The following is a 16,305-nucleotide window of genomic DNA, read 5'->3' as shown; positions in this document are numbered from 1 at the left end:
CGAATCTCCCGGTCTTCGGAAATAAAATTCTATTTATCATATTAAGCAACAACCTCATCTCGGCGGAAAGAGAACTAGCTATTACCTTCTGAGAGAAATCGAAGTTCTCATTTTCCATGATCAGCTGAAGAGCTCTCATTTTGTTATCTGATCTTTCCGGAATAGCTCCCGTGCAAGGTAGGTGTAGAAGCTCACTCAAGCTCTCCTCGGATACACGGATCCGAACCCCTCTAACATCTGAAACAAGCCCTCCCATACCAGTCTTGAGGAAGGCGTAGAACTCTTGGACTAACCCGGGGTATATCACCACATCAAGAGAGCAAAGATACTCCCATCCTTGTCTTTGGATCCATTCCCAAATTCGAAATCCTTCTTGGTTGAAAAACTCCGAATGGATCCTTCTTCCGGTAGTAACCGGCCTCCCCGCAAATCTTGCAAGGAGCACTGAGGGGGAAGGAGGAGGAGGGACCTCCGCACGTGCCTCACGTGGTGGAGACATGGGAGAAGGCTCGGTAGGGCGCCTTTCCTCTTGTTGGACTCGGCTCACTCTTCCGGATCTTTTGGCTACGGCTCGTTTGGGACCCATTTCTCCAAGATCTTAAAGAAATCTACTGTTTGGAGGAGTCTAGTGGAGATTGGAGAGTGGGGACAAGGATTTTCGGAAGAAGACAAAGGGCAAACAGTGCCCTAGATGAGCTCTCGGGCCCCCTTTTAACAGTGGGGTCCCGACGTTGGGTCGACTCAAGAATTTTCTTGGGTCGACTCAACGTTGGGTCGACCCTTGTTCTGGGTTGGGTCGACCCAAGTGCAGAACTTGGTTTTCTCTCCCTTTTTGCTTCTAAAAAGTTTTCCTCGCTTTTAATCCTTATAAGCTCCTTATGGGACATTGATACATGAGTAAGAAATTTATAGACAACAAATTTGACTCATGTTTCATGGGATTTTTGAAGTTAGAAGAATGTATCATGAGACTACTAACTTCCTTTCATATTCATTCAATAAAAGGATCACATATACCTAATTTCCTTCTGAGCATACAGAATCTATCTTCACTCAGTGGTTTTGTGAATATATCGGCCAATTGTTTTTCCGTGCATATATGCTCAATGCATACATTTCCATTTTGCACATGATCCCTAATGAAATGGTACCTTATTTCTATGTGTTTGGCCTTAGAGTGCTGAACTGGATTTTTAGTGAGATTGATAGCACTCGTATTGTCACACTTAATAGGAATATTTTCTAGTTTAACACCATAGTCCTCTAGTTGTTGCTTGAGCCATAATACTTGAGCACAACAACTACCAGCAGCTATGTATTCAGCTTCGGCTGTGGATAGTGCTACTGAATTCTGCTTTTTACTAAACCATGATACTAAATTGTTTCCTAAGAATTGGCATGTGCCACTTGTGCTCTTTCTATCTAATTTGCATCCGGCAAAATCTGCATCTGAGTATGTAAGCAAATCTAGACATGAGTCTCTCGAGTACCATAATCCAATGGTGGTGGTTCCTCTTAAATATCTAAGGATCCTCTTAACTGCACTTAAATGTGACTCCTTAGGATCCGATTGATATCTAGCACATATCCCTACACTAAATACAATGTCGGGTCTACTAGCCGTAAGATAGAGCAAGGATCCAATTAGTCCTCTATAGAGCTTAATATCTACACTTTTCCCTTTTTCATCCTTGTCTAGCTTATTAGTGGGATTCATTGGAGTGCCAATTCCCTTATGATTTTCATTACCAAACTTCTTCAGTATTTCCCTTGTATACTTAGTTTGATGAATGAAAATACCTTCTTTGGTTTGTTTGATTTGTAATCCTAAAAAGAAGCTTAATTCTCCCATCAAACTCATCTCAAATTCTCCATGCATTAAATCAGCAAATTCTTTGCATAGAGTATCGTTAGTGGCACCAAAGATTATGTCATCTACATATATTTGTACCACTAGTAGATTTTTGTCCATTCTTTTGAGAAATAGAGTTTTATCTACATTTCCTCTACAAAAGTCATTATCAATGAGAAACTTACTTAGTCTATCATACCAAGCCCTAGGTGCTTGCTTTAATCCATATAATGCCTTATGCAATTTAAACACATGATTTGGTAATTCATGATTTTCAAATCCTGGAGGTTGTTCTACATATACTTCCTCTTCAATAATACCATTTAAAAATGCACTCTTCACATCCATTTGATATAATTTAAAGTCCATAAAGCATGCAAATGCTAGAAGTAATCTTATAGCTTCTAATCTAGCTACAGGAGCAAATGTCTCATCATAATCTATTCCTTCTTCCTGATTGTATCCTTTAGCTACAAGTCTAGCCTTATTTCTTATAACTACTCCATTTTCATCTAATTTATTTCTAAATACCCATTTTGTTCCAATTACTGAATTATGCTTTGGTCTTTCAGTTAATGTCCATACATTACTTCTTTTAAATTGATTTAATTCCTCTTGCATGGCATTTATCCAGTTAGTATCTTTTTCAGCTTCTTCATAAGTTTTAGGTTCTAATTGTGAAACAAAAGCAAGATAATCATTTAAATTCCTAAGAGAAGATCGAGTTCTTACCCCTTGAGATGGATCACCAATAATTAAGTCTTTGGGATGTCCATGTGCATACCTCCATTCTTTTGGCACGTCTTGGGGTTGTGGTGGCACGCAATCTTCTCCCTTATCTTGATTTGGCACGTCATCTATATTCAACTTTTCAAAGTCTATAATTCCTGTATCATCATCAACAATACTTTCTTTCCTAGCAGACTCACTATCAGACTCATCAAATATAATATTGACCGACTCTTCCACTACTAAGGTTCTTTTGTTGAATACTCTGTATGCCTTGCTAGATGTGGAGTATCCTAAGAAGATACCTTCATCTGACTTGGCATCAAATTTACTTAAGTCCTCCTTGCCATTATTTAAGATAAAACATCTACATCCAAATACTTTAAAATATTTTGCAGTTGGTTTCCTATTGTTCCAAAGTTCATAAGGAGTTTTCTTAGTTATAGGTCGTATTAAGACTCGATTTAGAATATGGCAAGAAGTGTTTATAGCTTCAGCCCAAAAGTACTTTGGAAGATTTGACTCGCACAACATTGTGCGTGCCATTTCTGCCAATGTCCTATTTTTTCTTTCAACAACCCCATTTTGTTGAGGCGTTCTAGGTGCTGAAAATTGATGTGATATTCCATTTTTAGTGCAGAATTCCTCGAAGTGTTGATTTTCAAATTCCGTGCCATGATCACTTCGAATTGCTACCAATGTGAGTTTCTTTTCATTTATGATTTTATTGTATAGTTTCAAAAATTCTGAAAATGCTTCATTCTTATGTGCCAAAAATAAAACCCATGTGTACCTTGAAAAATCATCTACAATAACTAGTCCATACTTCTTCCCTCCTAGACTTGTAGTTCTAGTAGGTCCAAATAAATCCATATGTATGAGTTCAAATGGTCTAGTTGTTGAGACTACATTTTTCGATTTGAAGGATGACTTAGTTTGTTTTCCCAATGAACATGGTCCACATATTTTGTCTTTTTCAAAAGTCAATTTTGGCACATCTTTTATTAACTCCTTCTTAACTAGTTTTGATATTAATTCCATACTAGCATGTCCTAGTCTTCGATGCCAAAGCCAACTAGTTTCATTTTTCTTTTCTTCATTAGTAATTAAGCATAAACCATTTTTCTTGCCTAATTCTTGAAGATCTACTAAATAAATATTCCTTTGCCTTTGTCCTACAAGTACAATACTATTATCTTTAGGATTTGTGATTATACATACAGATGCTTCAAATGTAACTTTAAATCCTTTATCACAAAACTGACTTATGCTAAGAAGATTATGTTTCAAACCTTTAACTAATAAGACATTTTCTATAAAAACAGATGGAGCAATGAAAATTTTACCCTTTCCAATGATATACCCTTTACCATTGTCTCCATAGGTTACTACTCCACCATTCTTTGGTTCCAAGGTGACAAATTGATCTTCGTCACCAGTCATGTGTCTTGAACAGCCGCTATCTAGATACCAACGTTTTTCAACTTTGTCAGCTGCAAGACACACCTGCAATCAAAATCAAGAAGAAACTTTAGGTACCCAAACTAAGTTGGGTCCTTTAGGGTTAGTACTCCATGTTCCTTTTGGAACCCAAACTTTTTTGAATTTTATCTTTTGATTATTACTTGATTTGTTTTGACTAGACTTTCTAAAGTTACATTCATATGCTCTATGTCCTAACTTATTGCAATAATAACAAGTAATATTTTCATTTTTAGCTTTTACAAAAATATTCTTTAATAATTTTTGTTTCCTATTTGTTTTATATCCTAAACCGGCCTTATCATATACAGCTTTTTGGCTATCAAGAATCAAATTTAATTTGGTAGAACTAAGAGTAAATTTATCTACCAAAGTTTTATATTTTTCAGCATCTTCTTTTAACTTAATATTTTCAGCAATTAAGTTCTTGGTTTCATTTTCAAGTTTCCTACTTAATGTTTCGTAGTTATGAGACAGTTTTATCTTATCTTTAATGAGAGATTGATTTTCTTCTTTTAGAGCTTTGTTTTTATTAATTACTTTCTTATGTTCTTCCATGAGTTCTAAAAATGCATCATGTAATTCATCAACAGTAAAATCACAGTCAAGTTCAGAATCTACCTCATCGTCATTGGCCATATGACATATTTGGGCCGTGTCTTGATGATCTTCGTCCTCCGAACTTGATTCCTCACTCTCACTCCAATCGGCCATAAAATTCTTCTTTTTCAATTTTCTTGCCATCCACTTCAAATCTGGGCAATCTATCTTATAATGCCCGGGTTTGTTACACTCATAGCAAATGGGAGTTTCTTTCTCCTTTTCTTTGTCCTTACCCTTTTCTTTGCTTGAGTTACCTTTAATGAAGGGCTTCTTTTTATGGAATCTATTCTTACCTCTCATGAATTTTCTGAATTTTCTCCCAAGCACTGCCATCCCTTCTTCATCAATATCTTCATCATCATTTGAATCTTCCGATTCAGTTTGTTGTCTAGGGGTGGTAGTCTTTAGGGCAATAGGCTTTCTCCTCTTGACCTCATCTTCTGAATTTTGCCTCATTGTCAACTCATAGGTCATGAGTGATCCTAGAAGCTCCTCTAACTGCAGTGTGTTGAGGTCCTTTGCTTCTTGAATAGCGGTTACCTTGGCCTCCCAATTCCTTGGTAGAGACCTGAGAATTTTACGCACCAAATCAGAGTTAGAATAAGACTTTCCTAAACTCTTAAGCCCATTTATAATATCAGTAAAACGAGTAAACATATCAGTTATGGACTCAGTAGATTCCATTTTAAACAGTTCATACTTGTGTACTAATATGTTTATCTTAGACTCCTTAACTTGATTGGTCCCTTCATGTGTGACCTCAAGTCTATCCCAAATTTCTTTGGCGGTGGTGCAAGTGGATATTCTATTAAATTCATTTACATCTAAAGAGCAGTAAAGTATATTTACAGCTTTTGCATTTAACTGTGCTAATCTTCTATCATTTTCATTCCAATCCATTTCTGGTTTGGGTATGATAGTGCCCTCTATGTTAAGTGTGGGTGTGTGAGGTCCTCTAGTGATGATTTGCCATAGTTCATAATCTGAGGCTTGAATGAATATCCTCATTCTGGCTTTCCAATATGTGTAGTTTGTGCCATTAAATAGAGGAGGTCTATTTGTGGATTGTCCCTCACTCATTGCACATCCCACTTGGGTTGTCATGATCTTTAACTCTTGATTGTTAGATCAATGAGTACTATTAGAGCACCTTGCTCTGATACCACTTGTTGCCCAAGGTGACAAGCCAAGAGGGGGGGGTGAATTGATTTCTTCTTAACTTTAGTGCTTTTAAAACTTTCTTAGTTAAATGCGATGGATGCTTACTTAGGTTATTAGAGTGAGTTAAACTAATGCAAGAATAGAAAGTAAAGCAAGAGAGAATGAAAGCACAAACACAATCCAAACACAACAATATATAGTGGTTCGGTGCTCTCCTTAGCACCTACGTCCACTCCCCAAGCGTACCCTTGGAAATTCACTATAATCTCGCGGATTACAGTTGGATTGTTTTCCGGGCTCACAATCCAAAAACCTTGTTGGTTTTACGGGATCACCAACGAACCTATACAACTTTGGTTTTCCGGGTTCACCAAAAACCTTGTTGGTTTTGCGGGCTCACCAACGAACCTTTACAACTTTGGTTTTCCGGGTTTACCAAAAACCTTTGTTGGTTTTGCGGGCTCACCAACGAACCTTTACAAAGTATTCAAACAAATGAAAAGAAAAGATTTAAACTCCTAAATGAGCATATAGAACAATATGAGCAATGAAGAAGAGTTAGAAAGAAATTATCGCTTTGAAGTCGCTTGGCTCTTCTTTGTCAAGGAAGCTTCACTCTTCAATGGGGGAAGGAGCTCTTGATGCCTCTTTGAATCTGCTCAATCCCTTTCTTTGATTTTTGAATGAAGCTCTTGATGAAGAAGATTAGGGCACTTTTGTATTCTTGTGTATTCTTTGATAGACCTCTCAAAAGATATTACTCTCTGATGAATAGTGCCCCTTTAAATAGCCTCCCACCTTCTTTGGTCAAGCCCCAATGGTTAGAATTCAAAAACTAGCCGTTACTGACCTTGGGAAGGACAAAAAGTACATCTGCAGAACTATCCGTTACTGTTCAGCCCGTGTTTGGGTCGGCTCAACCTGTCCTTGGGTCGACCCAACTTGGCCTTGGGTCGACTCAAACATTCCTTGGGTCGACCCTCTCAGAGAACACAGAAACATGAATTTCAACCTTCCTTCACTTGGGTCGACCCAACCATTCTTTGGGTCGACTCAAAGTTCACTTGGGTCGACTCAACTTCTTCTTGGGTCGACCCTCTCAGTAATTCCAGAGAGCCATTTTCTGTCTGTCTTTCTGTCTTCCATTTGGGTCGACCCTCTCAGGGTTTGGGTCGACTCAAAGTTCACTTGGGTCGACTCAACTTCTTCTTGGGTCGACCCTCTCAGTAATTCCAGAGAACCATTTTCTGTCTGTCTTTCTGTCTTGCCTTTGGGTCGACCCTCTCAGGGTTTGGGTCGACTCAAGCTTGGGTCGACTCAACCACTGTGTGGGTCGACCCTCTCAGTAAATCCAGAGAGCATTTTTCCTTTGCATTTTGAGGTTCTTTGGAGGTTGGGTCGACTCATGCCTACCTTGGGTCGACCCAACTCACTGTTCATTTGTGCTGTTTTTGCAGGAGTGTGCCAGATGATTCCTTTAAGTCCCGGGGTCGACCCAATCAACCTATAGGTCGACTCAATTCACACTTTGCTGCATTCTCAAGATTAGATCCATCCAAATGAACAAGACCATATATATATTTTCAATTAAGCATATGTACTGAGAGTAATGAACTTATAAATGAAGTATCAATTTAACTTATAGCATGCTTTGGATAATTGTTTGTTAATCATCAAAATAACACTATCATCCTCAGAGGTAAAGGGAGATTGAGGGAGGAAGGGGATGGAACCCGATGAGGATCTCCATGGACACATCGGGAGAGAGATAGAGAGATGGAAAGGGATGGGGAAAGAGAAACCTTAGCGGGAACCCTTGGAGATGGAGGGGGAGAGAGAGGAAGGGAGAGGGGAGAGCGGGAGAGGGAGGGATAGGGGGCTTACTTGGGAGCGGGAGATATGGTATTTTGGCATTGGTCAAGGGAGCGTGAGACAAGGGCAACTGGTCAGAGAAAGCAACGAAAGCGAACAAGAGAGGGAGAGACAAGTTGCTTAGTTGAAGATTCGAATGTGAGAACGATCCTTTTTTACCCATTTTGAAGCATCGAACCATCCTGGTCAAGGATCGGCCCAGTTCAATATGTCCTAAACTGCCTGATTCGGGATGGTGCGGTGATCCCTAGTTTTATATCTCCAAACCAAATTTTGGTCACTCTCAAATATTTGAGGTCGGATGTAACAAGGTTCTAGGAAGTAGGGCTTTCAAGGTTGGCCACAGGGTGGGGTTTTGCTCGCTTATTAGTGGGGACTTCTAGCTGAGTGGTGTTGTGGATGGATGAAGAGTGAGGAAGATGGTGGTGGGGGCAAGGTGTACTTAAGTTCAGTTGGTCAGGGTCTATGGCAAGAGCAAAAGCGGCATGATAGTGAGGATAGGGCAAAGGGGATGTGTGGAGCAAGGGCAATAGATAAGGGGACATGTGAAGGTTGGGGGGGGGGGGTATGAGAAGTTAAAGAAGGCAGAGGAAGTGGGAATTATGATAAGCATTTTGGGGAGGATAAGAGTGAATTGGGTAAATGCAGGAGGAACATCTTCTCCATCTCCAAAATCAGAATGTAGCCATCATGATTGCTAGTTGTCGGGTTATTGTTGGTGGAAGAAAAGAGTATAGGAGAACTAGTGTTGGAACTAGGCCAAGTCGGGTTGGGTTTTTCTTAAGCCCATACTCGACCTTGAGGTCAGGATTTGGCTCGAAAAATTTTTCCAACATCAGGCCCAAACCTGACCTGAGCTCGAAACTAAAACCTAAATGGGCCCAACCTAACTAAGCCCAGCTGGTCCAAAAATGTAGGCCCAATGGAAGGGAGAATTCGAGAGTTATGAGATCCCCAAGAAGAGAACCGTCGAGGTTGGAGACGGATTGATGGGGCTAGAGAAAGTGGTGGGGCTGCATCAGTAGTGGAGAGGCTATTCCTTTTCTTTTAGGCAACTAGGGCACATAGAGAGAGGGGACCCTTGAGGACTAGCTTAATCCTTCGCTTTCATCGCCTTAAGTTCTAGCTCCAAGTTGGTCGGCATCGGGATTTAGTTGCCCATTCCACGGCAGTCAATCAAGATGTAGTGTAACGGCTACATCTCCCTCGCTCACATCATGTGAACTCTAGATATCATGAGGATTTGAAGTCCGAGGACTCCATTTGACAAAGACTCTCCGAGAGAGATGATCAAAAGATAGGGCATGGGTAGAGTGGGGTGAGAAGGGGGGCTACAAGCATGGGGATTGAGTTATTAGGGCTAGAAATTGAGTCGAGCCAGATCTAGCTCTAAGTCGAGCTTTAGGCCGAGCTTGGTCTACGTCTGTTTCTATATGGGCATTATAACTCGAAACTGAATTTAATATAACTCCTATTGAGTCCAAGCCTAGAACCCAACCCAAAGCTGGCCTAGCTAGATTCGCCTCAGGCTGGCTCAGGCCCATTTTCAACCCTAAGGAGAACCAAGGGTTGGGGTGAGTGGAGGGACGTGGTAGTTTAGGGCCTCGAAAGAAAGCCCTTCTACGGTATGTTGTTTGTTGTCCCAATCTAAACAAAATTATGTTTGATCGATCATATTCAACTTTTTAAAATCTAAATTTGCTTCACTTTTTATGTGTGAAGGGATCCTTGGACACAAAGCTGACCTTAATTTCATGGAATTTTTGGCAATAAACAAAAAAAGGGAGGGAGAGAAGGATCATAGATTGACCTTATATTTGCCAAGCCAAGTTTTAGTTACTCAAATATTTGAACCCCCTTTTTGGGTGTATTTATTGATATGCATGTGATGCGTCTAAACTAGATTCTCTTACTGGAATAATATAAGGACAACTTATTAATATACATCTCTTCATCTCGTATCATATGATACCTTACTAATGAGGTTTTGATTATTGTTATACCCCTCTATACCATGTTGTGTTGACATCACATTTCACTTTTTTTTTATTGGCACAACAGGATACCATATATCAGTACCATAAGGTGCCATAAATATATCGATATTGGTACCCTATTGCAAAGATACTAGTACCGAGAATTGAGATCAAAAACAAAAAAGAATCTAAAACACATGAAACATTATAAGCCAGGCAGATAACCAAGTGTTAAACATTATGAAACATTATTGTAAAGATACTTTTGTTTTGTTTTGTTGTATTTATTTTACTTTTGTTGTGTTGAGAATTTAGATATTGATGCATCCTATTATATTATTAGAGTTGGCTTGTAGGAGAATTGTGTAGAAAATACAGTTGTGTCAGATAGCCATGTGCTTGGATTAATCTTCAGGGTTGTTAAGTGAATTTCTGCGCATAACCAAGTGGGTATCCCCTATCGACATGAGATAACCCTGAGAAGCTTGAAATGGAGCTGAGTTCAACAGCATGCTTGGTTGCAAAAGCATAAAATTGGTTCTCTCAAACATGGAAAGAAGTATCCAGAAAAAGATGCTTGTATTTGATAGGCGCATATATTTTCAGTCCATAAAGTGTGAATTAGAAGGTGGTTAAGATAAATTGAGCTCAGGTTGGTATTAGTCAAATAAAGATATCAATAGACTTGCTACAGAAAACTAATAAAATCACGTTTTGTGTGAGGGTGGGATCTGTCTAGAATGGATGTAATGCCAAAAGTTGATCTAGGTTTACAAGTGAAACAAATATGACTCACCATTGACTAGAATCATCTCCTACAACTAACTGAGTATCAATATATGGGGAATGTACCACACCACTTCCATATCTTTATTCTTTTCTTGGCCTTTCAATATTAATGACTAGAAGAAAATTAATTACAAGCACTCTTAGGTTATTTCATACTACGGATAACTCCAACCATAATTTTTTTAATTTTAAATAACATCTTCTTATCCATGACTAATTATGAAACAATTATCCAGCATCTCATTTTTGTCTCTTCTTATGAAACAATTGCTTAATTATGTGCAGATGAACTCCTTTGGATACCTAATATCCTTTATGCTGCTCATAAGCTTAAGTTTCCTGGTCCTCATGACCATAACAAGAAAAGGAATGATCAAAGTTTTGCAGCTTTTTAATTCTAAATTTATTTTTTAGTGCTGATGGAATTCCTTCACTTGCTTGATTAACCTGTACACACATTTATTTTTGTACCGGTACACGTATTCTCATGTCGGCGATTCTTGGATTCTTCAACTATATTTTGCATGGATGTTTCTGTGTAGTTACAATTTTTTCAATGTCTTTGTTTGCCACTATTTTTAACCCTCTCTTCTCCAATCACATCTATGATTTTTCGGTTATCTTCGGTACAGACAATAAGTCATATGTGCCTTCACATCGAATGTCTGACAAGAAGTTGAGGCCATGCAACTACTTTTAGCTTATCAACTATTCTTGGATTCTTCAGCTATATTTTGCATAGATGTTTCTGTGAAGTTAAAGTTTTTTCAATGTCTTTGTTTGCCACTATTTTTAACCCTCTCTCTTCTCCAATCACTATTTTTGGTTGCTGAGCCCTTCTCCTTTATATACCATCCCAATCTAGACAGAAATCATGGATCAGATTCAGCTGCATAAACTTAAATTACTTTGTTCTTTATGGGCAAGAAGAGGATTCTTGGATGTGAAGGCGAGCATGCTTCCACGGAATTTATTGGGCAATAGAGACAGAGCAAGGGAGGGGGAGAAGGAACATAAGTTATTGTCCTTGTATCTATAAAACCAAGTTTTAGTCGCCCTTCAATATTTGATATTGGATATAAGTTGTTTGGTGATTGTTGGTGTTTGCTACAAGGTGAGATTCTATGTGCATCGTCAGTGGAGACCCCGATGAGGGGTGTTGTGGGTAGATAGAGGATGGGGGTTAGGGTTGCCACTTTTAATGAAGTTGCTTGATGACTTGTAGGAGCAAGGGTGAGTTGGGGTGATTTTTTTATTCTGTGGGTTATGGAAGCCTTGGATATGTATGCGAGTTTACTTCTATGGAACTTCTAGGGCAAGAGAGAAAGAAACAAAGGGAGAGAAGGATCATAATTTATTGACCTATCTAGAAAGCCAAGCTTTATTCACTCTTAAATATCTAAGATTGAATAAGTGAGGTCTATGGCGGGTTTCTGCTCACATAGAATCTCAGTGCAGCTAGTCAGGGGTCCATGTTGAGAGCTAAAGTGATGTGATAAAAGCAAGGGAGAATGGGAGGAAGGGTAGCAAAAGGAATGGAAGGAGCGAGGGCAACATATGCAAATTTTGGAGTGGCTGATGCAGCATAGGGTGCGACCAACAAGTATTATGACTAGCTAGACTATGCCATGCTCGCAGGAGCCAGCAGACTTGTGGGTGAAAACTTCAACAAGCAAATATTTGAGTCGCACTTCAAAAATTAACATGGAACTAGAAGTAAACTGGATTGAAGATCCTTCGCTTGGTGAAGGAAACTCTCAAAAAAAATTGTTAACATGTCAAAAGGCTACCCCTTACAATGCATTAGATGCGTATTTATATTTTATAGAATATGATCCCTAACCCTGATTCGGGCATTTAAACCGATAGAGAATCATACTCTTAATAGGACTCGAGAATATGAAAATATGCTAGAGTTATTGTACTATAAATATGGAATCCTGACTAAAATTCAATAGTCCCTAATCAAAAAATCCATAAGATCCTGTCGCTCGCATGCTTGCTCATGGGATGAAAATAAATCAAATATTTGCTTATTAAAGTCTTCACTTGTGAATCCAATGGCTTCTACGATGCTTGGCATGATCTACCTAGTCATGGTGCTTGCTGGCTGCACCTTGTGTTGCATCAATGGTTTTACATGGTTTCCGAAAGCTGAGACAAGGAGAGAAACGGAGCATGAAAATCCTTAAGGTGCAAATTCTTACCTTCCTAAACAAGCTGATGAAGAGAATACACAAAATTGGCATAAAGAGGAAGCAAATGTAGCATCGCTAAATGGTGGTTTTCAATACCAGTCCATTTTTTCCAAGAGAACCTTATGGATATTTTGAAAACTTTAACTTCATACTGATGTTAACTCTAATGCATGTTTGTAATTGGTTTACTGTTGACATCTACAGGAGATATTTCGTATCAAGCTTCCTGGTCCTCCAATTATTGGGGAAGGGAAGCCTGAGAACCAGAATCATGCAATCATTTTTACTCGTGGTGAAGCCCTCCAGACAATTGATATGAACCAAGTATATGCTTTATATACTTCTTTTTATTCTCTTTCACTGCCTCTCTCTTTCACCTGAACATATTTTGGTTCTTCAGGACAACTATCTGGAAGAAGCCTATAAAATGAGAAATGTTCTTCAAGAATTTCTTAAAAATCATGGAGAGCACCACCCAACCATACTTGGGCTTAGAGAACACGTATTCACGGGAAGGTTAAGCCCTCTTTCCTAGCATATTCTTTATAGATTATGCACCATAAAGACAAGGATCAATATTCACTTAGTTTAATAAAACAATCCTTCACATCTTGGTTTCCCTAAATGCAGTGTTTCATCTCTTGCTGGGTTTATGTCTTATCAAGAGGCTAGCTTTGTCACCATTGGACAGCGCTTTCTTGCGAATCCCCTCAGGTGCGGAGTACACTGAATGTTCATATTTGTGAAATTCTAAAACAGTAATGTCAATAGGTAGATACTTGCTTATTTTTTTTGCATAAGATCAACCGTGTGACATTAGCTATAAATATTCAGGGATTGCAGTTTGAAATAGCTCTGTCTGATCTACTAATACAAAACTATTTCGTATATTTTATTTAATGCATGGCATGATGTCTTTAGTAAATTTTGTTCCTCATCAAAGAACTGTTAATCCAGTCATACACTTTTGTTATATCCAGGGTACGATTTCATTATGGTCATCCAGATGTGTTTGATAGGGTATTTCACATAACTAGAGGTGGCATAAGTAAAGCATCTAAAACAATCAATTTGAGCGAGGGTGTATTCGCAGGTAGAAGTGGACAAGTTTTATTTTATGTTTTGATTACATTTATTATTACATTTTATATCATGAGTCTCTTCACAGGATATAATTCCACGCTACGTTGCGGATGTATAACTCATAATGAGTACATGCAAGTGGGCAAAGGGCGTGATGTTGGTCTTAACCAGATATCCAAGTTTGAAGCTAAAGTAGCAAATGGAAACAGTGAACAAACTCTGAGCCGTGACATTTACCGTCTTGGAAGACGTTTCAACTTTTTTCGAATGCTTTCTTGTTATTTCACCACAGTTGGATTTTACTTCAACATCCTAGTATGTAAAGAACTCTGTTGAAACTCTTCTATTAATGTTCTGTCTGCCTGCATTTATATATATTGGAATAATAAATTCAACGAGAATTCCATTTCTTTACTGTTTTTCCTTTTTGTCTTTTAAATGTGGGCTTCTTTCAATATGCCACTAAGTTTTATTTAGTATAGGAACAATTGATTGCTTAGAAAACTTGCACAAATTTTTTACAGAGTTGTAACATGCATCATTGTTTTGTTGGTTAGTTTTCTGAACCACCAGTTGCTCCATGCAGACCCTCACTTGGATATGTTTATGTTGATTACTCATGACATGGTCTATTCTTACCTGTTGGTTTAATGTTATGGGAAATTTTGCAGATATCAATACTCGGGGTTTATATTTTTCTCTATGGGCAGCTATACTTGGTTCTTAGTGGAGTGGAGAAAGCGCTACTGGCTGAGGCTCAGATGCATAACATAAAATCTTTAGAAACAGCTCTTGCATCCCAGTCTTTCCTGCAACTAGGTCTTCTCACAGGATTACCAATGGTGATGGAGCTTGCTTTGGAGAAAGGATTTCGTTTGGCCTTGAGTGATTTTATTCTCATGCAATTGCAGCTAGCATCTGTCTTTTTCACATTTTCCCTTGGAACAAAGGCCCACTATTTTGGTCGAACAATCCTTCATGGTGGTTCCAAGTACAGACCAACAGGCCGCAGATTTGTAGTTTTTCATGCAAGTTTTGCTGAAAATTATCAACTATACTCTCGCAGCCACTTCGTCAAAGGATTTGAATTGCTTTTCCTCTTGATTGTTTATAATATGTTTAGGAAATCTTATGAGAGCACTATGGTATATTTCATGGTCACATACTCCACATGGTTTATGGCTGGAACATGGCTGTGCGCTCCTTTCCTTTTTAATCCTTCTGGATTTGTCTGGCGGAAGATTGTGGAAGACTGGACAGAGTGGAACAAGTGGATGAAGAATCAGGGGGGTATAGGAGTACAGCCTGACAAGAGCTGGGAATCATGGTGGAATGCTGAACATGCTCATCTCCGGCACTCAGGGCTGAGTTCTAGAATTCTCGAAGTACTTCTCTCCCTGCGCTTCTTCATTTATCAATATGGACTAGTTTATCACCTTGACATATCTCAAGATAATAAAAATTTCACGGTGTATGTGCTCTCCTGGCTTGTTATTGTTGCCGTCTTTGTATCAGTTAAGGTATGTGCATGCACTTTCTTTTTTTTGGTACTTGTTCGACTTTGCAGAAATTGCTAAGTTACTAGTATAATCCCTTTTTTTTGTCTGATGCACATATGACTCTGCTGCAGGCTGTAAATGAGGGGCGTCGGCATCTTAGTACAAATTATCATCTTGTGTTCAGGTTTTTAAAACTGGTGCTATTTCTGGGTGTGATAGCTTGCATGATTACTCTTTCAAGGATATGCGAACTCTCGATTATGGATTTGATTGTATGCTGTCTTGCATTTCTACCCACTGGTTGGGGACTGCTGTTGGTAAGTAGAGTTTGTGCCATGTGATTACTTTTAGCTTGCGCAATGCTTTTGCTGATCAATACTCGGCTATTTCTTTTTCCAGATCGTGCAAGTTTTGAGGCCCAAGATAGAAGACTATGGAATATGGGAGCCTATCCGAGTTATTGCTCAAGCTTATGACTATGGAATGGGTTCTTTGCTTTTTGCACCTATAGCAGCATTGGCATGGATGCCTGTCGTCTCAGCCATTCAAACTCGTGTTCTTTTCCACCAGGCATTTTACCGGCAATTGCAAATTCAACCAATTCTTGCTGCAAAAAGGAAACATAGGTAAATGAAGGCTTGATGTGGTTGCAATTCATGGCCGTTCATGTCTTTCTTGTAAAGTATTCCTTGTAATTTATCTTCACGCCCTGCACTCTTTCATGAAGGTACTGTTATTATTTTGGGATTTAATTGAAATTTGATTAAGCTTAGTCTTTTTTTAACATACGTCATATTTTTAGCGAGTAAGATTGTCGTGCATGATTTTCCCTCGTCGAACACTTTCTAGTATGCTGATGGCTTGGAGCAATGTTGTCTACTGAACAATATAGATAAGAATATGCCTTCGGTCGACTTTCTGCTGAACAGTGTATAAACAAAGTTACCGTAGGCTGTTGTCTTGGGCTCTTAAGCAACGGCCTGGGTGTATAAAGGTTTAAGAATATGCCTGGATGACTCTTGCCTGGGTTGCCATAACGGGTTTGGCTTATTGTTCTATAA

At 38.8% G+C, this 16,305-nt stretch overlaps 1 protein-coding gene across 2 annotated transcripts in view; it reads left to right on the top strand.

Annotated features, from left to right (window-relative positions):
- LOC103703020 (putative callose synthase 8) overlaps positions 1 to 16,032 on the top strand; it is a 48,969-nt gene extending 32,937 nt beyond the window's left edge. Inside the window, exons 34-41 of one of the 2 annotated variants that reach the window (XM_008785713.4) lie at positions 12,867 to 12,986; positions 13,063 to 13,178; positions 13,293 to 13,376; positions 13,643 to 13,755; positions 13,831 to 14,060; positions 14,417 to 15,265; positions 15,376 to 15,561; positions 15,644 to 16,032. In XM_008785713.4, coding sequence (XP_008783935.1) covers positions 12,867 to 12,986; positions 13,063 to 13,178; positions 13,293 to 13,376; positions 13,643 to 13,755; positions 13,831 to 14,060; positions 14,417 to 15,265; positions 15,376 to 15,561; positions 15,644 to 15,874 — 1,929 coding nt within the window. In that variant the 3' untranslated portion in view covers positions 15,875 to 16,032. The remainder of the gene's footprint in view (positions 1 to 12,866; positions 12,987 to 13,062; positions 13,179 to 13,292; positions 13,377 to 13,642; positions 13,756 to 13,830; positions 14,061 to 14,416; positions 15,266 to 15,375; positions 15,562 to 15,643) is intronic. The other variant, XM_039129178.1, reaches the window with a different exon arrangement.
- The last annotated feature ends 273 nt before the right edge of the window (positions 16,033 to 16,305 follow it).

The sequence above is a fragment of the Phoenix dactylifera genome, chromosome 8 (genome assembly GCF_009389715.1).
Source record: "Phoenix dactylifera cultivar Barhee BC4 chromosome 8, palm_55x_up_171113_PBpolish2nd_filt_p, whole genome shotgun sequence".
NCBI lineage: Eukaryota > Viridiplantae > Streptophyta > Magnoliopsida > Arecales > Arecaceae > Phoenix > Phoenix dactylifera.
This window is presented reverse-complemented; position numbering and strand designations above follow the sequence as displayed.